Below are 16717 nucleotides of genomic sequence, written 5' to 3' on the forward strand. Positions count from 1 at the left end.
ATTTCCACAACTGGCAATTGTAACATGTTTCCCATCTTTAATATTTGTAAGACACTATACACCCAACGGCTTCTTTTTTTTCTGTTGCCTGTTAGTATTAGTTACTAGTACAACCCAATAGCTGTCTTAATGATTTCTGTTCAGTTATTACCTCCAATCCTCTTTTTACCAATCGAAACAAATACGAAAAGAGAAGAAAAGAAGCCTCCACTCTTCGCTGCTTCCAATATTAAAACCATAGGTCTTTGATCTTAATTACTTTTAAAGAAGAAAAAGAAAAAGCTATGTGGACCTTGACCCATTTTTTTTAACAAAAATCCATATGTACCCTCCAAAACGTCTTAATTCACTTGGGAACCCCTTTTTTTGTTAAAAAGAAAAAAAGTTATATTTTGTCAAACACAAAGAAACTATCTAAAAACATCAGAACATGAGGAGAGCTCAATGCACGTAAAGAACAATGGAACAAATTCAGTGCTTCAGTCGTTATGATACAACTTCCATATCCACAACATCTACATGTTACATTAACGACAAGCAACTCCACAAGCACGGGTTAGCAAAAGCATTCAAATAGAGACATGCAAAACCCTCCTTTTTTAACATTCAAAAAAGAACAAACTTGTACATATTTTGCCTCTTCAAGTGACTCGGACGACAAAAGGTGGAGAGTATACTCCAATGCTTAAAAAATTTGAGGAGGACAATGGATATTCTTTTTTACCGTTGAAAAAGAGACGAAGTAATAGTCTTCTCATTGTTGCTTCAATGAGGTGCTTTTAGATCTCTTTAACTCCCAGGGTGGTAGACAGCCTTTATAGTGAGAGTGCAAAAAGAGTGAAGACATTGATACTTCCCTCTGAGGCATTGAGATTGATGATAAGCAACTGAAGGCACTTCTCAGTCTCTTTTTTTCACTGTCTCCTTGGATGTTGGTTTCATGGCTCACAGCAGAAGCTTTAAGAGCCTCAGGAAGTATGCAGTTGCATAATGAACCTACAAGGAGGATAAAAAGGATGTGAAGAGTAGCTTTGCATGACCTAGAGAATGATTTCAAAAGAAAGGTTTCTAGGGTATATAACTCCAATAAGGATTGTCTTAAATCGCTACATCTTTGTTCTTTCCAGGAAAGTAGGCATTCTTCAGCTTCAGTTATCACCTAGACCAGGAAATCCTCTCTAACAACAATATACATAAATATATTACTTCAGCGTAATGTGTATTTGAAAGCCTCCTGAATACCTTATGCTCTAGGAAGTAGGAAACAACCCAACTGTAAAACTCATTTGCATTTAATTTGACTAATCAAGCATCAAGATGTGCATATACATTTATATCTTGTTGGATTAACTTTCAACACCAGGAAGCAGAGACAAGGTTTCATAAAGTGAAGAACTAAAAATTCAGGGTTCAATCATTCATTGCATCACATCAGTACTAAGAATCCAAGGCATGTTGACCCAAAAGAATTTTCAACTCAATATATGTAGGACTAAGAATAAAATGTGTTATAATACCTATTCTTGCAAGTCGATTCACCCATTTTGGTATCTGGTTCCCTGTCAGCTTGTAACATATATCCTCACAGAAATGGTTGCAATTCTTAAAAATCAAGTGGTATGTGTCACCATGGTAACTTGCAGATTGGCGCTCCATGAACTCTCTGACCTGGACAGGATCCAAGCATGTCGTCCCCATGAAAATCGACTTCCTAAACTTGAAGCCGGGGCACTGCCGGGGTTCAACCTCAAAGACACCACTTGTTGGGTAGTCATGAGCTCCAAAGGCAAATTCTACACCATGAACTGTAAGCGTGCATAGGGATAATAAGAAACCATTTGCAACATCCTGAGAATATTGCATCATTAATGAGAAATTCTAAAAGAGACAGCAGAAAATATCTTGCAAAACAATTTTTGTAAGACACCTGGCGAATGCATTTAGAAATTTATGCTTGAAAAAGCAGGGCATATAAGGTAGGTGAGAGTAATGGAGTGTAAGCCTGTGAAGTGATACACAGAGAAAGGACAATGTTTTCTTGTCATATCACAATTAATCTAGGACTTCAAAATTGCTAAGGACCCATCAGAGTATTTGTCACTGAACAAATTGTGTGCTTGTGCTAATTTTTCTGACGGAAAAAATGTACAACAACTCCCTCTGTTTGTCCCCCAGTTCCCTGCCTAAGTCTAACTATAGACAACAACCTTACGCTTCCCCAATGCTGATGCGATTGCATTGTAGCAAAAAATAATATAACGAAATACTTATGTTGCATCACCACCTCACGCTTTTGAAAAATAAAATAAAGATCAGTTCCTGACATCTTTTAGTTAATCAATGATAGTACATCTTTCGGGTTGGAACTGAAAGAAAACGGAAAGTATAAAATTATCACGATTAGGAGAATTGATATGTCACTTATGGTCTTGAATAACCTTAAGAGACCATCAGAAGAATTTTATGCCAAAGAAATGTCCACTGATTAATGTTCATTAAAATTGGTAAAGGAAGAAAATAATCCAACCTTCCACACCAGTGTGAAAGATGCCAAGGCCGGCCCAATAAACATAGCCATTAACATTGGTCAAGTCATACACATTTAGGTAAACAGGAGCATTGCCAGGACTGGAGCCTGCTGACTTTACTTTGGGAAACATGCAAAAGCGGGTAGCTGAATTTCCTCGGAAACGAAGAGGCACAATAGAGTGCCAACCATGTTTTGTTTGCATTTTCAGTGATACTGGAAAATCAGTCAATAACTAGCTCCAATCTGCAAAATATGGATATATGATTATACATATATTTTGCACATAGATGACAAAAATGCAAAAGGATTTAAATTCTAGGATTCATTCTCGTTGTAGAATATTGTTTAGTAGGAGATAATAATCTCCCTGCTTCATTATTCCAATCAAAGTCATCTCTTAGTCCTCAATATTGAAATACTCAGTTGAATGCAACAACCAAAATTGGTTTAAATGAACATATACCCAAACTTACACCCCAGATCCCATAGTAAAATACTCAAATATCAAAACATTCTATAGGAAAATAATATATTCAAGAAGGCAGATAAGATTCATAAGAAGGCGCCCAAAAAAAAGGACTAAAACGAGAGAAACCAAGGAACTAATAGTGTACCAACTAATCTTACCCAAACAATGAAAGTTAACTTAAAACGCTGGTCTTTGCAACTAAAGAAGCAAAAACAAATCAACAAGTACAAAAACATGAGAAAATGAGCCAAACCCATGTAAGAAAACTTCCAAACAAGCACACATTGTAGCGAAAAAGAAGAAGAACGAAGGAAACCCACTTACCTCTGTGGAGAGAAGTGTCATGAGATGAGACCCAGTTTAAGTCAGGACCAAAATGCAGGGCAGAGACATTCCCACAGCAAGGAGAGCAACCTAAGAATGGAGCGTGTGTTGTGACTGAAACCCACACATTTGGCTCTGTTTTTTTATTTTTGTTCTGTTTTGTTTGTTCTTTCCTTCTGACAAAAATGAAAGCTGGAGCCGGAGTGCAGAAACTGGTTGTCCTTTCTTGGAAGGCTACTGACGAACAAAGGTAAGAATAAAAGTAAAGAAATACAAATTTGTAGTAAAATAATGTTTTGTTAAAGGTAAAAAGCGGGTTGTGGGACTGGAGAATGCTGATTGACTTACTTTAGAAATTTAATATGGACAATCTTAAATCTGTACGATTTATTCTAATTGTTTTTTTAACTGTTAGTTAACTGTTCCTGCCTTCCTTTTTCCTAATTACTTGCTTTTTTTTTTACCAAAAAAAAGTGTGATTAAATACTAATTTTACTGCTTAAAAAAATTATAAAGCTTAGTCCCTGGAATCTGGATAACCGTGAGACTCTATTAATAATCCGGTTCCCGAGTGTGATTATATATTTATAATTAATTTTTTAGATTTGTTCATAATCAATGCGATCTTTTAGTCAATGGATTTGTCCAACCTAATCGAGTTTTCGGATATTTTTTTTTTTTAACTTTCAAAAAAAATCTGTCTTAAGATATTATCATCTATAAAAGCATATTTTTATTTAATTTTTTAATTTTAAAATATAATAATATTAATATACAAAATTTTTATATTTTAATAATAAATTTAATTTAAATTGACTTAAATCAACTAATTTTATTAAATTAAGCTCAAACTTAATTTTTAAAAATATAAATTGAGACAAGCTCGACCAAATCATTTTCATGAACATCTCTAATATTTAAGTGAGTTAATAATTTTTATTACATATTGATTTAATTATAGAGCGCACCGCTTCCTAATCAAGCCAGTAATTCTTGCTCCTAATTGGATTATATATTAATTATAGTAGAAGCTAGGGGCATCTTTGGAAAGATATTTATTTCAGCAATGTTTTCTTCGTATGGGTTCGTGTCAATTGAAAACGAATAATAATTTTAGGGTTTTTTTTTCTTTTGTATATTATATCAAAAGGAAAATAATTGAACTCTACTATAAAATATATAGTTAAAAATTTGTATGACATATTATTTAAAAATAAATAAATAATAGTAACTAAGAAAATCAACTTGTAAATTTAACCATGCAAGTACTTTCATGTTGTACATATTGTATTCGCTATTTTATACTTTATATGTATTTTAATAAATATTTTGATTTTAATATAAAAACAAGAATATTCTTCCATTATTATAACTATAATTTATAGTATTAGTTATTGTTTGAAAATCCCTTATGAACAAAATTTCAATCTAGATGTGCAAGGTTTTTGTTTTCATTTATAAAATGGGCAATTAAAGTAAGTCGGTGGTCAAAAATAGGATTTAATCCGGACCGTGGGCGTAGTTTGACTTGACGATCTCAACCGTCGATAATTGACATGGACGCCGTATAAAAGGGAAAAGAGCATTACGCGTGTTAACGTAAATAAAACCCACCGTATCAGCTACTAATCCGAAATTTGCCCTTTCGCGCCACCCTCTCGGTCTCGGGTGTTTTTCTCCCTCCTTCCTTCTCCTTCTCTATGCCTTAACCCCTAAATCGAAACTGAAAAATTAGGGTTTTCTTTATTGTTAAATCTTTGATTATTCCAATTTTCTAGTCTTGGCACGTGATTGAATTCACTTTTTTCCGTAAAAATTGAATGGCAATTTTTTTGAGCTAACTGCTTTATCAAGGAGGTTTGTTTTTACCCTTTTACTTTATTCCAAAATTCAAAAAAAGTTGCAGAAATTATTTTAGAAGGTTACAAGTTGTTACCTGATAGGGCTCAGTGTGAGTTTATCTCTGCTTTTGCGATTTTCGCTTTTGTTTGGATTAGTCTTTATTTTATTTATGATGATTTATGGTTGATCAGAGTGAGATTATTGAATTACTAATTTCAAGAGTACATGTGAATTTCTCTGTTCTGAGTTATGATAGAATAAATTTGAGACATGTGCATGCAGATTTGATTGACCCGCCGAACAATGCAAGCCTCAAATTCTATACTTTTGGCATGTGACGTGTGCAATGCGTGAAGTTGTTCAAACAGACAACTGTTTTTATCTGTTCACCTTGATACTTTCTTGTCCTTTGGTTTAGTTTTTGTATAATGACATGAAAGATGAGAATTGTTTTATTGGTTGTTGACTGGGTTAGTCCATTGGTATTTAGAGGGACGAAATGGGGACAGAAGATAGAAATTCAATTGCTAAGTCAAAACCTCCAAAACAGAAGGATTCCAGGGTAGTCAGGAGACTAGCTAAGTCTCATAAAGATAAGGTTCTCCTTTCTCTCTGTTTTCTACATTTGTTCTGACCAAATATCAATGCCAAGGACAATAAATAAATGAAGACTTAATGATTTTTTTCTCAGGAAACTTCAGCTGCACCTGCACCTTTTCCAGCGCCGCTTTGGTTAAATTCTGTGCAGGTCCAAGACAGTAATAGAGTACTCACAGACAATCTTCTGAACATATTAATTACTATTTATATATAGTATCTCAACTTGAATAACTTAAGTGGGCTCTCTTGCAATGAACAGATCCAGTACACTCAAGATGGTTTTTCTTTGCCAAATTCTCAACTGCATTACTTGGTAAGCCAGGCCATTGTCTTAATATTTGTGAGGTCCAGCTCTGCTTTCTTCAGAGAAAGTGTTCTATTTTCTTTTCTCTGATGTCTTTTTTTCCCTTTTTGCAGCCTCAATTAATGCAACCTAACCCAATTCCACAATTTTATCCTGGTTTTTATCATATGAAGTCGCCACATGCATATTTTAATGCTGTCGGGGTACACCTTTATATTCAGTCTGTTGTTCTTTTCCCCCATCTTTTTCCATTTCAACATATAGATTGTTTCAATTGTTTGTTTCTCTGGAACTATTTTCGGGTTTGATTGTATCTGGCTTCATGTACGAAAGCAGTTTCTACTTACTATCGTAACTCATCTACTTACTTGCTCATTGGATAATGCATAAATCTTATTCAATCATTGATAGATGTTCAGGATTCCATGCTGCCAATCTCCGAGAAAGGAAAAGATATTCCAAGAGAAAAAGACCTGGATTCAGGCAGAAGTAAAGACGAAGGTACAAGTTACAGAAATCATACCCATGATCCTTCAAGAAGGTATTATTGTCATCATTTCTTTTCTAGTATTCATCTGTCACTTTTTCTGTTTCCTTTCTCTCCCTTTTGGGTGGGTGGGTGGGGTAGGGAAGTGTTGTACCAGACTGTAATTGCAAATTTTTCTTTCAATAGTGCTGCTAGTGGTGATGAGGCCTCACCAGATGGAAGGGATGACGCTAATCAGGTATGTGACTTTAAGAAGCTTTCTCTTGCTAGTTCTTGTTAGTTGCAAAAACGAAAAACCACTTCTGTGAAAAAGCAGTGCAAGTGGCTGATTATTATCAAATTCTGTAAATAGGTGCTCTTGGATCATGCATTGAAATTTAAGTTGTTTAGTTATTAATGATTTAATATTGGCAATGCATTTGGTTGCACTTTTAAAAATTATTAAGCAGCTAGAATTTGTTTAAGGTATTCTGTGAGAACCTATTTAAGGTATACTTAGTTAAAAGTTGTTTAAAATTTTCCATTGTTTGACTACAATAACTCCACACATTAATCAAAAATTTTTCTATGCTATATTCTTTAAACTCTTATTAGATGCACAATCTCTATAAAGTTATATCTCCCTTTTGCAAAATGTTTAATAACAATCTGTTCGATGTTTAATTTTTAAAATCATACCAAATAGTTTTTATGTACAAATTTAATACTTGTAAAATTCAGCATTGTTTCAGACTTTCCATTAATCAAACAGTACACGAGTCAAGCTTGTGAAGCTTGTGAATTGGGTTGTACTAATACGGTAGAAGCTGTCTCTTCCTTCAGGATCTTTCTGCAACGAAGAAGCAAAGATTGAATCAGACAAAAGCAGATGACTGTAAGTTTTTAAGTTCTTGGGGTTTTGTCCCTTGTCGTCCTTCTCCAGCAGTTGCAATGGACGGTGTTACCTTTCAGTTTCTATCGCACATCTCTTTTTTTGTCTGTTTGTTTGTTGATATTGTTGCACATCCAGATATAATGGTGGACGGTTCTGCGTCAGACGTGCTTGAGCCTGCTCTGAACTTGGCAATAAGTAATAGTTCTGCTGGGTCCATATCAACAACTGCAAAGATTAGTGTATGCGGCTGGTGCCCTCACTCTTTTAGCTTAAGACTAATTGCAAGTTTTTGTTTTTTTGTTTTCTAGTAACTGAAGCCAGTTTTTATTAAAAATGAACAATTGTAATACACAGCTCAAAGCATCTCGATCTACCAATCTACTTGTCTCTTCAGGAAAATCCTGAGGATATAACTAACTAATTTCCCCCAAAACTATACCGCCAATCAGGGTAAATTTGTCCAGTAGAATGTTCTTTCCGGTTAAACGCAGCTTTGTTCTGAAATTTTAAAAATAGAACAGAGATTATCTAGAACTAACATGTATGTGCCAGTTAGTATAATTGCATTTGATACTTTCTTTTATCTGACGTACATCTCTTGGCAGGATGTTTATGACCTGAGAAAGCAAAGGAGGAGGCAACTGAATCGGGAGTCAGCCAAAAGGTCAAGATTACGCAAGCAGGTATCCATGTTTATATGTGTGCATGTGCACACATGAGTTTCATAAAGCTTTTACATGATTTTCATTTAGACTTACTTTTCCTGCTCACATAATGTTTCTTCTTTCTTTTTTTCAAAAAAAAAAAAACTTGATTTCCTTGGTTACAGCATATCTTGCCTTGCTTCAGAGGGCAAGATAAATGGCACCATATTTATGCCTTTGTTACATTCATGGATTAAGAAATGGGCAGCATTGAAGTACATAATTAGAGTCGACATATTATATTATGACTCATGCAGGATCTAATTTGGGAATGCTTGAATAATACTATAATTAAAATATGAACAAACCATGCGGGGATGAAAAGGTTAGCATAGCTAGGCAATAAGTTACAGTCCAATTCATACGCTAATACTTGTATTGTGGATTTTGTTGTTTCCCCAGCAAGAACGTGACAAACTAGAAGCAAGAATAGAGGTGCTGAAAGGTGAGAGCTCTGCGCTCTGCCAGGAACTGAATAGAGTTTCAGAGGAATGTGGGAGGCTTTATGAGGAAAACAAACTAATTATGGTTCACCATCCAGACCTTTCTGCTTATTTTCATGTCCCCTTTCCTTTGTTTATTGCAATCTTATTGATATCTTCTACATATTGACAACAAATACTTCCTATCCACAACATGATTTGATTTTTTAATTGTGGAAATGAAACAGGAAGAGCTAATCCCGATGTGCGGGCCAGATGATGACCTTGCAGCTTTGTGGGCTGAACTTCATGCTTGACAACTCGAGCGTACCTAGAAGCGCTTCGAGTTCAATCTCTATTTTGAAGCAAGAAAGCAATATCTAAATATACTTGAATGCTGTGTTTAAATTGGAGTATTTATACAGTATATGTTTCTCAGCCAATGGAAGAAACATTTTCTCCTATATTTGCTATTCAGTTTAACTTCGCCCTGAATCTCGTAGTTTCACAGTAAAATTGCCCTTCTACTTTGATTCTTTGAAACAATATGTAATCAGAATTTATTGGGTTTATACTTAAAAATTTATTTGGCTACAAATCAGAACAAAACCAAAAAGAAACGGATTTGAACAAAACTATTTAGCAGGAGAAAGGTGACGGAGAGGTTCCCATGCTTTCGAGAATTGAAACTCCCTGGAGACTGCTGCTGGCTTTTGTGGATCTTGGGGACGGAATTTCGTTTTCTTTTGTCGGAACTCGTCAATAATGTAGATCTAGGACAGCTAAGCAGTCAACTTTACCCCATTCAAGAGAATCAAAAGGACCGGATTTAAATGATAAAGAGTAATTTGTGTTACACATTTATCCAGTTTTCATGCAGGCTAGAAAGTAGAAAACATTACTTCCTCCTTTTTTTTTTAAAGCTGTAAGAATTGATACAAAGTGGCCCAAAACCATGACCCATCACTTTCAATGAAGGTGCAAAAGCTGTTGTTTACCATTTGTTTGGATCTTTCAAAGCTAAAAAGAGTTCCGGTTCAGGTCTAGGTAAGGTTTTTCAATCCCTCACCTATCAATGGTAAATTTTTTCTCTGAAATAGAAACAATGTACATGTTCGGAAAAAGGTTACCTGTGAATTATCATGAGCAAAAGCAAAATATATTAGCATATTGAGTTGGAAGAAATCAAGCTTAACCCTGGTTAAACCCTTTACATGGACATCGTATGAGAAAGTGAATGAATCGAGTAAGTTCAGTATCAACGGATTTAAATTGCTACAAAACCCGTGCAATGGTGCAGGGCAGAAAAAGAAAAATCCAAAGCTGTAAAGGACAAATTTTTATCCAAATAAAAAAAAAAGAAAATAAAATTATTCTTTTGGATTTTCTTTACTTTGGCAGAAGAGCAAGATTCTAAAGCGCTAGGCAAGAATAAATGGAAGGCACCACACTTTTTTTTTTTTGTTTTATGTGCAATCATATCTGTTCGAGGAATATATGCTTTGAGCCATTTACAGGATGACCCTTCTGCACCCAGTGCTGACTGGTGATGAACAAAGCACAAATTTACCAATCTGAGCCGTCAGGAAAAGCTTTCAATGCGTCCTGATTACCGTTAACATAATATTCCACAATTGCTTTCATTCGTTCGAGTTTATTAGGATGATAATTCACGTGAATAATCACCGGCTTGAACTTGCTCAGTCTAGCATCTTTCCTCACAGTCTTGAAGAGGACTTTACTGTTCATGAAGAGATAGAAATCCATAGTTCTGCGAGCAGCATGAAGCCCCTCGAATCCGGGATGTGATGGAAAAAAGAGTTCCTCATTGAAAACTGCCTGGTCCCAAGACTTCGGCTCACGAGCAAGCCGACTAGCCACACGATCCAAGAGCTCAATTGAAGGGATTGTCGGTCTGATATAGAAGAAACCAGAGTTATAAACCCATAGGCGAATTGTGTGTGCATATCGAGCCCATCCCATTGTAGGTTCATCAAAGACATCATCGAATCCATAAGCAGTCATGTTATTATGGCCATCAGTCATGGATTCCACATCTGAATCCCGATAAAGATAATTGAAAGGGTTCTGTAAATACACAATATCGACATCTGAAAGTAGAACATTGTACCCCAGCTGCAAAAACTCTCTCAAGATACGAAATTTCAATCCTGAAACAGCATGGTTCGTCCCGGCCCTCCCAATAGAATCTATTCCCTCGTCTGGGTCTCTCTTGTAAACTGGAACATCATTTGATTCACAAAATTCGGCAATCTTATCATCCAAAGCAACAACTAAATAATTATGTATACCAACTCTCTCTATGCTTGTGAACCAAATCTCTAACGAGTCCTTCACATTCCAATTTGCAAGTGCCACAATAAGCTCTCTTTGAACAGCAACATTTTCTAAAAATTTTGCCAATCTGGGGTTCACAGACTCATCTGGAATCACTGTGGGGTTGGTTATCAAACCTTTAACAGTTCCAAAAGACCCAGCTTTATGCTGCTCACCCAATGCCTCGACTTGTTTTTGTGCATGATCTTTCTCTTGTTCAGACAACCTAAGCTTTTCAGTGAGCTTCTTAACCTGTTGTCTCAATTCTGCATTTCTAATTGATGCTGCTGCATATTCCGTTTTCAACTCATTTAACTTTTCAGACGATTCGCATTTGGTAGATGGAACCTAGCAAAGAAACAAGTAAAATTGCATTTACTTTGTTTACTAAAACCACATTCATGCCTAAAAATCCAACCCAGCTACAAGCACTATACTAGATGATAAAATCGAGCATCAAGGACTTTACAACATAAATCTCATTTTCAAGACTAAATTAACAAAATAATGTGGTTCAAATTCATAAAGTAAAAAACAAAGTGTAGAGCAAAAGTCATTGCTTAAATAAACGTCCAATACATTAGTAGAACAATTTATCAGCCTAAAGCAATACACAGACCAGATTTTCCCTTTTTTTTTTTGGCTAGGACAGAACTCAATTAACAGCTATTTATGGGCTATGAGGGAAAAAACACGACCTTTGAACTAAAGGTTATCAAGCAAAGCATAGATTATCGTCAAGTAGATCAAGAGCTAGACTTTGGATTCAACATTCGATCTGAAAACTCCGACCCAGAAACAATTGCAGAGCACAAAAAAACAATCAGTGAAGTCAATTCCTCAATGTTGTTAACACTAACATTAAAGTAAGGAGAAGATTTGCCTAGTAAAAAGCTTCCTCTTTTTTATTTTTGCTTTATAAAATCGCCATTGAAATCTGAAATGAGCTCCAAACAAACAAACAAGTTTTAGAAAAGAGGAGGCAAATGATATAGAATGGGGGGGTGGGAGCAGGGGATTCGGACCTGGGTGCGGCGAGAGTGGAATGTGGGGGCAGAGGAAGAGAAGAAGCCATGAGGATATAGAAAAGCCAAGACGCAACCCAATGAAATCCCAGTGGCTATTGCCATTAATATTCTTGATTTCACAGCCGACTGCGATGCGTTTCTCATCAACGGACCCTCCCTGCGTCCGCCCATCATTTTTTCTGTTCTTGTGGTGTTTTAACTGAAGAAAGAGGGAAAGTTGGCTGCTGGTACTGGCCTTGTGGGGAGATGGATGGGGTTGTTGTTCTAAGTTGAAAAGAGAATTACTTTTATGGAATGGAGCAGTAGAGATCGCTGTCTTCATTTGATTTGTAATACAATACAAGTCTAACAATCATCATCATTCACCAATCATTTTTAAGAACGGGAGCTGGTGCCTGGTGGCATTTCCGCATTCATGTTGACAGGCCACGAGAGAAATGCTAAACGATGTCGCTTTCCACACTTCCCCTCCCTGGCCCTTCTCTACCAACCTTGGATTGGACCCGACCCAAAATACGAAAAACATGAAAAGCTTCCTAAGTCCCAACTCTTCTTTTCTTTTTGTGTACATATATCAGACAGGGATTTGAATTCATGAATTTTTGCCTATCCATTTATCTTGCATTATAGGAAGATGTTATTTGTTGGAAACTCCAAACATGACTTGTATGAAAGCTTAAAAACAACAAACATTGGCAGCAAAATATTAGAAATCCATCTCTACACCCCAAGCGCATTGATTGTCTTGAAGAAAAAGGTAACAGTTGTATAGCTTGAGCACCAAGAATGGGTAGTGTTCTTTCCTGTCAAAAATGCATACAAAATCATGGGTCCTGTCTAGCAAGGGTTCCTTTATGTATATATAAAAAATAGTAATAAATAAATAGAAAACCACGAGGCTGAGTATACTTGTGGATATAATATCCTCATACACGTCTAATCCATGAGAGCCTGTTTATGATAGTGGTAAAATTATAAATTGAGGCTGCCATTTGGAGATACATCTCAAACCAAGGTAGCCAAAAAAGGTTAACTACATCAACTTCTATACCTTGTAAAGATTTTGCTCTAGCAAATGCTGCAAAGGTAAAACTTATAGATAAAATCCTATTTACAAAAAAAAAAAAAAAAATACATCATAATGGGATCCAAGACTATAGCGCCGCATTCGTATGCCAACAGAAACTCCTCCCATATATGCTGAACCTTAAACTTCTCACACTCGAGAGAAATGTTGGTACAAATGAAAATTAACCAAAAGGAAAAAGAGTAGAGGGAGTTCAAACAGGGGCAACATCTGCAAATTATGCTCATTACGAAAGCATCAATCTTCACCGTCAGATCCTGCATCTGAATCTACTTGTCTTGGGCCTTCAATGGAACGATTTGGCTGTCCTTGCACAGGGTGAATAAGATTCCAAACAATCTGGTTCACTGGTAACATGAACAAAATGTGAGATCCACAGGTAGCTATTCTTACACGTATTGGTCCTTTTTTTTTTTTTTCAAATCAATCGAAAGAAGAAATTGTAACCTTACAAAGCTAGCAATGTGCTTTAGAAATGCCTGTTCATATAATAGATTAGAGAAAATGTAACAACATAACATGTGGAATTGACACACTTAAAATGCTTTTACAGAAGAACGAGTACTTAAAAGATAATTAAGCACAATGGCTGAAGTTCAGTACTATTCATAACACAGAATAGAACCAACAATGGTCCAAGTCTGTACCTGATGCCATGAGCTTCACAAAAAGTGCCCTAACAAAGTTGATTTCTGATTGGTGTGCACTGATGAATTTGCCCTGCAGTTCCACCAATCTATCAAACCTCTAAAATTTTGCAACTCATAATACTCTTGTGTTTTGATTCCAAGTCTAAAATAGCAAATAGGCAAACACCATCCCATTTGGCAGTAAAATCAGCCTCTAATTAATAGATTGCTTGTTTGTTTTGAGGCCATAAGAATGAAAGATGATGGGGGAAGTGCAACAAAAGAAAGAGAGAAAGAGGGTAGAACCAGGGGCTCAAAGAATGGAAATGATCGGCATAAGGCCACTTGAAAATATAGCATGTTTCATTTGAATGAGCCCTTCAAAACAAAAATTAAATCCCGCCATGGTAACATCAAAGAAACAATTTCTTACCATTTCATTGTAGACGAACTCCAATATTTGATCAAGCCTAGCTTGGTGCCTCAGCAAAAATGGCCGGAGGTGGCTCATATACAAATGCTTGGCTCCCTGTTAGAGTGCAATCAGTTACCAAGATTACCTTGCTCATTGTCTAAATTTCAACCATGTCTTGGTTGTATATAAAAAAAGAATGAAAAATGAGAATATCCAATTAGTTTGCAAATAACATGGTGGAAGACTAGGATCCGTCAACTAATAACAGTATCCATTTTGTTAGCAGAACTAGGCTACAAGTGCTATTGTGCTAGTGTACCCCAATAAACATGGATACCCATGAATATTGGTGCATCCAAGATCTAGTAACAAGCATATGCTATCTGTGAAACAGAAGTAACAATCAAACTTACATTGGCAGATGGAAGTTGGAGCCAAACTAGAAAAGCAAACTTTGCATGGTAATAGAGAGGAAACCTGATGAAAAAAAACAAAATAAGCTTCCAAATATTCGAGCAACACTTAAAAGAAAATGCTTTAAACCTAGAAATAAGATTGAAAAAGCACTGAAAGAAATTATCAATAAATAGAAAACCTTAACAATTCAGGTCTAATATACAAGAAAAATCATCATACAAAGAAAATCTCAAGAACATGTATTCCAGAGCTGGTCATGAATAATTTTATTTACCACACATGTAATAAATAAGTATTATGAAAAGTGCAACAAGAGAAGTTAACTGTGAAACTTTAAGTTTTCAGAGTTCATTATACACATGAATAGCACCAAGTTACTTGTTTGAACTCACAGTGCTGAATGACAATAAAAGAGAAGAAAATTATGAAGCAAAAAACAGAACCGCTTCTGCAAAAGTAAGGTTTAAAAAAGGTACCAGGATAGTATTTTGTCTGCAAACACTTCTGCAACACTAAAAGATCCATAAACTGCAAGCAAAAATAAGAACTGATATGAAGTAAAACAAAACTGAATAAGGCAATTACAGTAATTTATCTTGATGATGTACCAAATGCAGTAGCCACATAAAGGCAAGTTCCAAGCACCTTAACAAGTAAGAAGTTCAGTAATCTCAGCTTCAGGCACATTACCGCACACAAAGAGATGCATTAAATACAAATGACCATCTAATTCTGCAGTCCCAATGTGATATATAAAATAGATTTGTGAATAGCATTTCTGCAAAGGTGAAATGGAGGTTTCATCATGTACTTTATTGTGCTTGTTTATTCCCAATTATAAATTCTCCATTGAAAACAAATCCCTCAACAAGTTAGTTACCTATGAATATATTTGAAATGATTATGAGCTCTTAGTAGTCAAAATAAGATATCAACGGAAACAACAGTTGTAGCATGTAACTTGAATTGCGCACCAACACAGGAGGAACAGAGTCAATTCACGGAACAGGTAATAAGTGAACTTCATATATTTAAAGGAGACACAAGTTGCAATGTGAATAGTAACCTGTCCAATAAAGAAGCCATTTTTGTTGCTCATTTTGATCATTGTTCTCAATTGCTTTAAACGTCGAGTAAACTGGAAGAACAGTCCCCACTGTACAACTGTAAAACAAAGTCACAACATTAGCCACAGACTCATAATCAAGGGATAAAAAAATTGACAAGTTTCTACCAATAGATTCAACTAAGAGCTTACCATGCCGTCCGAACAACAATGTTGGAACTAACAGGAGAAAAAAGCAACCTTAATCCCACCTAAATCAATTCACAAACCAATTGTTATTAACTCCGCATAAATTAAACCCTAATTGTATTTAAAAAATAAAATTTTTTACGTTAAACTAAACAAAGTACTATTTAATGCAGAAAATTAAAAAAATTAAACCCTAAATTAATTGACAAACTACCAATTCAAACCAACAGTATTGATTTGTCGATGCATAATACTCAACAATAACACAGTTAAATAAAAAAAATTCAGAGAATGAAAGAAATGGGAGACCTCGCTCGTGAGATCCATAAATTTTGGAATTTGCAGATAAAACTGGAACTAATGCACAGTCAGAAGGGAAGAGAAAGATAAGATTTTGAAGGGAATTTGTTGATTTTGCACAGTCGAAAGTTTGATGCTTGCGGTGGGTTAAAGTATTCCTAATACCAACTGGAAACTGGAAGTTGTCGACTAACAAGCGGGACTCCAATAAGAAAAATGTTTTTTTTTTTTTAAGAAAACGTTCTCACAATATTGAAAATTCCATCCTGTTATGAATTTAACGGCTTAAAGCTGAGTGGGGCGAGTTAGAGTGTAAACCCCCCGCCTTAGCTTGGTGAGTTACCCGTTGTTTAAAATCCCATGCCTTTTTATCGGGCTGAGTAAAATGGGTCCAACCGAACAAATTGGTTATTAAAATTTAGTTAATTTAATTTGTTCGGTCGATTCTCGTTATTTATATTTTTCAATCAAATTTTTTAAAAATTCAAACTTAAATAATATATTTTAAAATTATTGTATATGTTATTTTTAATAATTATTATTTAACCTTTTAATCAATCATATATATTATTCCTTCCTCTATCGAATGTTTACTTAAATTTATTTTTGTTAAGTTAATTTTTATTATATATGTTGTTTAGATGTTAGATATTATTTATATATATATATATATATATATATATATATATATAT

The 16717-nt window shown here is 35.2% G+C and overlaps 4 protein-coding genes across 9 annotated transcripts; 1 reads left to right on the plus strand and 3 right to left on the minus strand.

Annotated features, from left to right (window-relative positions):
• Positions 446 to 3560, minus strand: LOC18608144 (deSI-like protein At4g17486). 3 transcript variants are annotated; one of them, XM_007042673.2, is made up of 4 exons: positions 3324 to 3560; positions 2528 to 2773; positions 1518 to 1793; positions 446 to 996 (listed from the first exon to the last, which is right to left on the minus strand). In XM_007042673.2, exons 2-4 carry the CDS (start codon positions 2730 to 2732, stop codon positions 755 to 757), a joined length of 723 nt encoding a protein of 240 aa, XP_007042735.2. In that variant the 5' UTR covers positions 2733 to 2773; positions 3324 to 3560; the 3' UTR covers positions 446 to 754. The 3 variants fall into 3 exon arrangements, with proteins under 3 accessions (XP_007042735.2, XP_017970198.1, XP_017970199.1); XM_018114709.1 differs by having other exon boundaries at positions 1518 to 1805; XM_018114710.1 differs by lacking the exon at positions 3324 to 3560 and having other exon boundaries at positions 1518 to 1848.
• Positions 4935 to 9051, plus strand: LOC18608145 (G-box-binding factor 1). 4 transcript variants are annotated; one of them, XM_007042675.2, is made up of 13 exons: positions 4947 to 5274; positions 5448 to 5521; positions 5656 to 5763; positions 5857 to 5931; positions 6025 to 6078; positions 6183 to 6272; positions 6489 to 6610; positions 6743 to 6794; positions 7379 to 7430; positions 7566 to 7669; positions 8036 to 8113; positions 8537 to 8662; positions 8805 to 9051. In XM_007042675.2, exons 3-13 carry the CDS (start codon positions 5665 to 5667, stop codon positions 8871 to 8873), a joined length of 921 nt encoding a protein of 306 aa, XP_007042737.2. In that variant the 5' UTR covers positions 4947 to 5274; positions 5448 to 5521; positions 5656 to 5664; the 3' UTR covers positions 8874 to 9051. The 4 variants fall into 4 exon arrangements, with proteins under 4 accessions (XP_017971891.1, XP_007042737.2, XP_017971892.1 ...); XM_018116403.1 differs by having other exon boundaries at positions 5857 to 5913; XM_018116401.1 differs by having other exon boundaries at positions 4947 to 5180.
• Positions 9795 to 12264, minus strand: LOC18608146 (arabinosyltransferase RRA2). Its single transcript, XM_018116404.1, has 2 exons — positions 11919 to 12264; positions 9795 to 11241 (listed from the first exon to the last, which is right to left on the minus strand). The coding sequence occupies exons 1-2, from the start codon at positions 12093 to 12095 to the stop codon at positions 10123 to 10125; spliced, it is 1296 nt and encodes a 431-aa protein (XP_017971893.1). The 5' UTR covers positions 12096 to 12264; the 3' UTR covers positions 9795 to 10122.
• LOC18608147 (HVA22-like protein k) lies at positions 12802 to 16342 on the minus strand. Its single transcript, XM_007042677.2, has 8 exons — positions 16034 to 16342; positions 15728 to 15786; positions 15536 to 15633; positions 14946 to 14997; positions 14466 to 14529; positions 14071 to 14166; positions 13656 to 13728; positions 12802 to 13355 (listed from the first exon to the last, which is right to left on the minus strand). The coding sequence occupies exons 1-8, from the start codon at positions 16049 to 16051 to the stop codon at positions 13246 to 13248; spliced, it is 570 nt and encodes a 189-aa protein (XP_007042739.2). The 5' UTR covers positions 16052 to 16342; the 3' UTR covers positions 12802 to 13245.

This window comes from Theobroma cacao, chromosome 2 (genome assembly GCF_000208745.1).
Source record: "Theobroma cacao cultivar B97-61/B2 chromosome 2, Criollo_cocoa_genome_V2, whole genome shotgun sequence".
Taxonomy (NCBI): Eukaryota; Viridiplantae; Streptophyta; class Magnoliopsida; order Malvales; family Malvaceae; genus Theobroma; species Theobroma cacao.

Bases quoted from the DNA above. Each gene is read 5' to 3' on its own strand.
- LOC18608144 (XM_018114709.1), bottom strand. From the start codon at position 2,732: ATGCAAACAAAACATGGTTGGCACTCTATTGTGCCTCTTCGTTTCCGA. The intron at 1,806-2,527 runs GTTGGATTATTT...GCACGCTTACAG, and splicing joins CTTTCACACTGGTGTGGAAG to TTCATGGTGTAGAATTTGCC. The intron at 997-1,517 runs GTATTATAACAC...TCCTCCTTGTAG, and splicing joins GAATCGACTTGCAAGAATAG to GTTCATTATGCAACTGCATA.
- LOC18608145 (XM_018116402.1), top strand. From the start codon at position 5,665: ATGGGGACAGAAGATAGAAATTCAATTGCTAAGTCAAAACCTCCAAAA. The intron at 5,764-5,856 runs GTTCTCCTTTCT...TTTTTTTCTCAG, and splicing joins CTAAGTCTCATAAAGATAAG to GAAACTTCAGCTGCACCTGC. The intron at 6,273-6,488 runs GTACACCTTTAT...ATAGATGTTCAG, and splicing joins CATATTTTAATGCTGTCGGG to GATTCCATGCTGCCAATCTC.
- LOC18608146 (XM_018116404.1), bottom strand. From the start codon at position 12,095: ATGATGGGCGGACGCAGGGAGGGTCCGTTGATGAGAAACGCATCGCAG. The intron at 11,242-11,918 runs GTCCGAATCCCC...TTTCTTTGCTAG, and splicing joins TCCACTCTCGCCGCACCCAG to GTTCCATCTACCAAATGCGA.
- LOC18608147 (XM_007042677.2), bottom strand. The intron at 15,634-15,727 runs GTAAGCTCTTAG...TTTGTTTTACAG, and splicing joins ATTGTTGTTCGGACGGCATG to TTGTACAGTGGGGACTGTTC. The intron at 14,167-14,465 runs GTAAGTTTGATT...GCACTCTAACAG, and splicing joins TCCAACTTCCATCTGCCAAT to GGAGCCAAGCATTTGTATAT.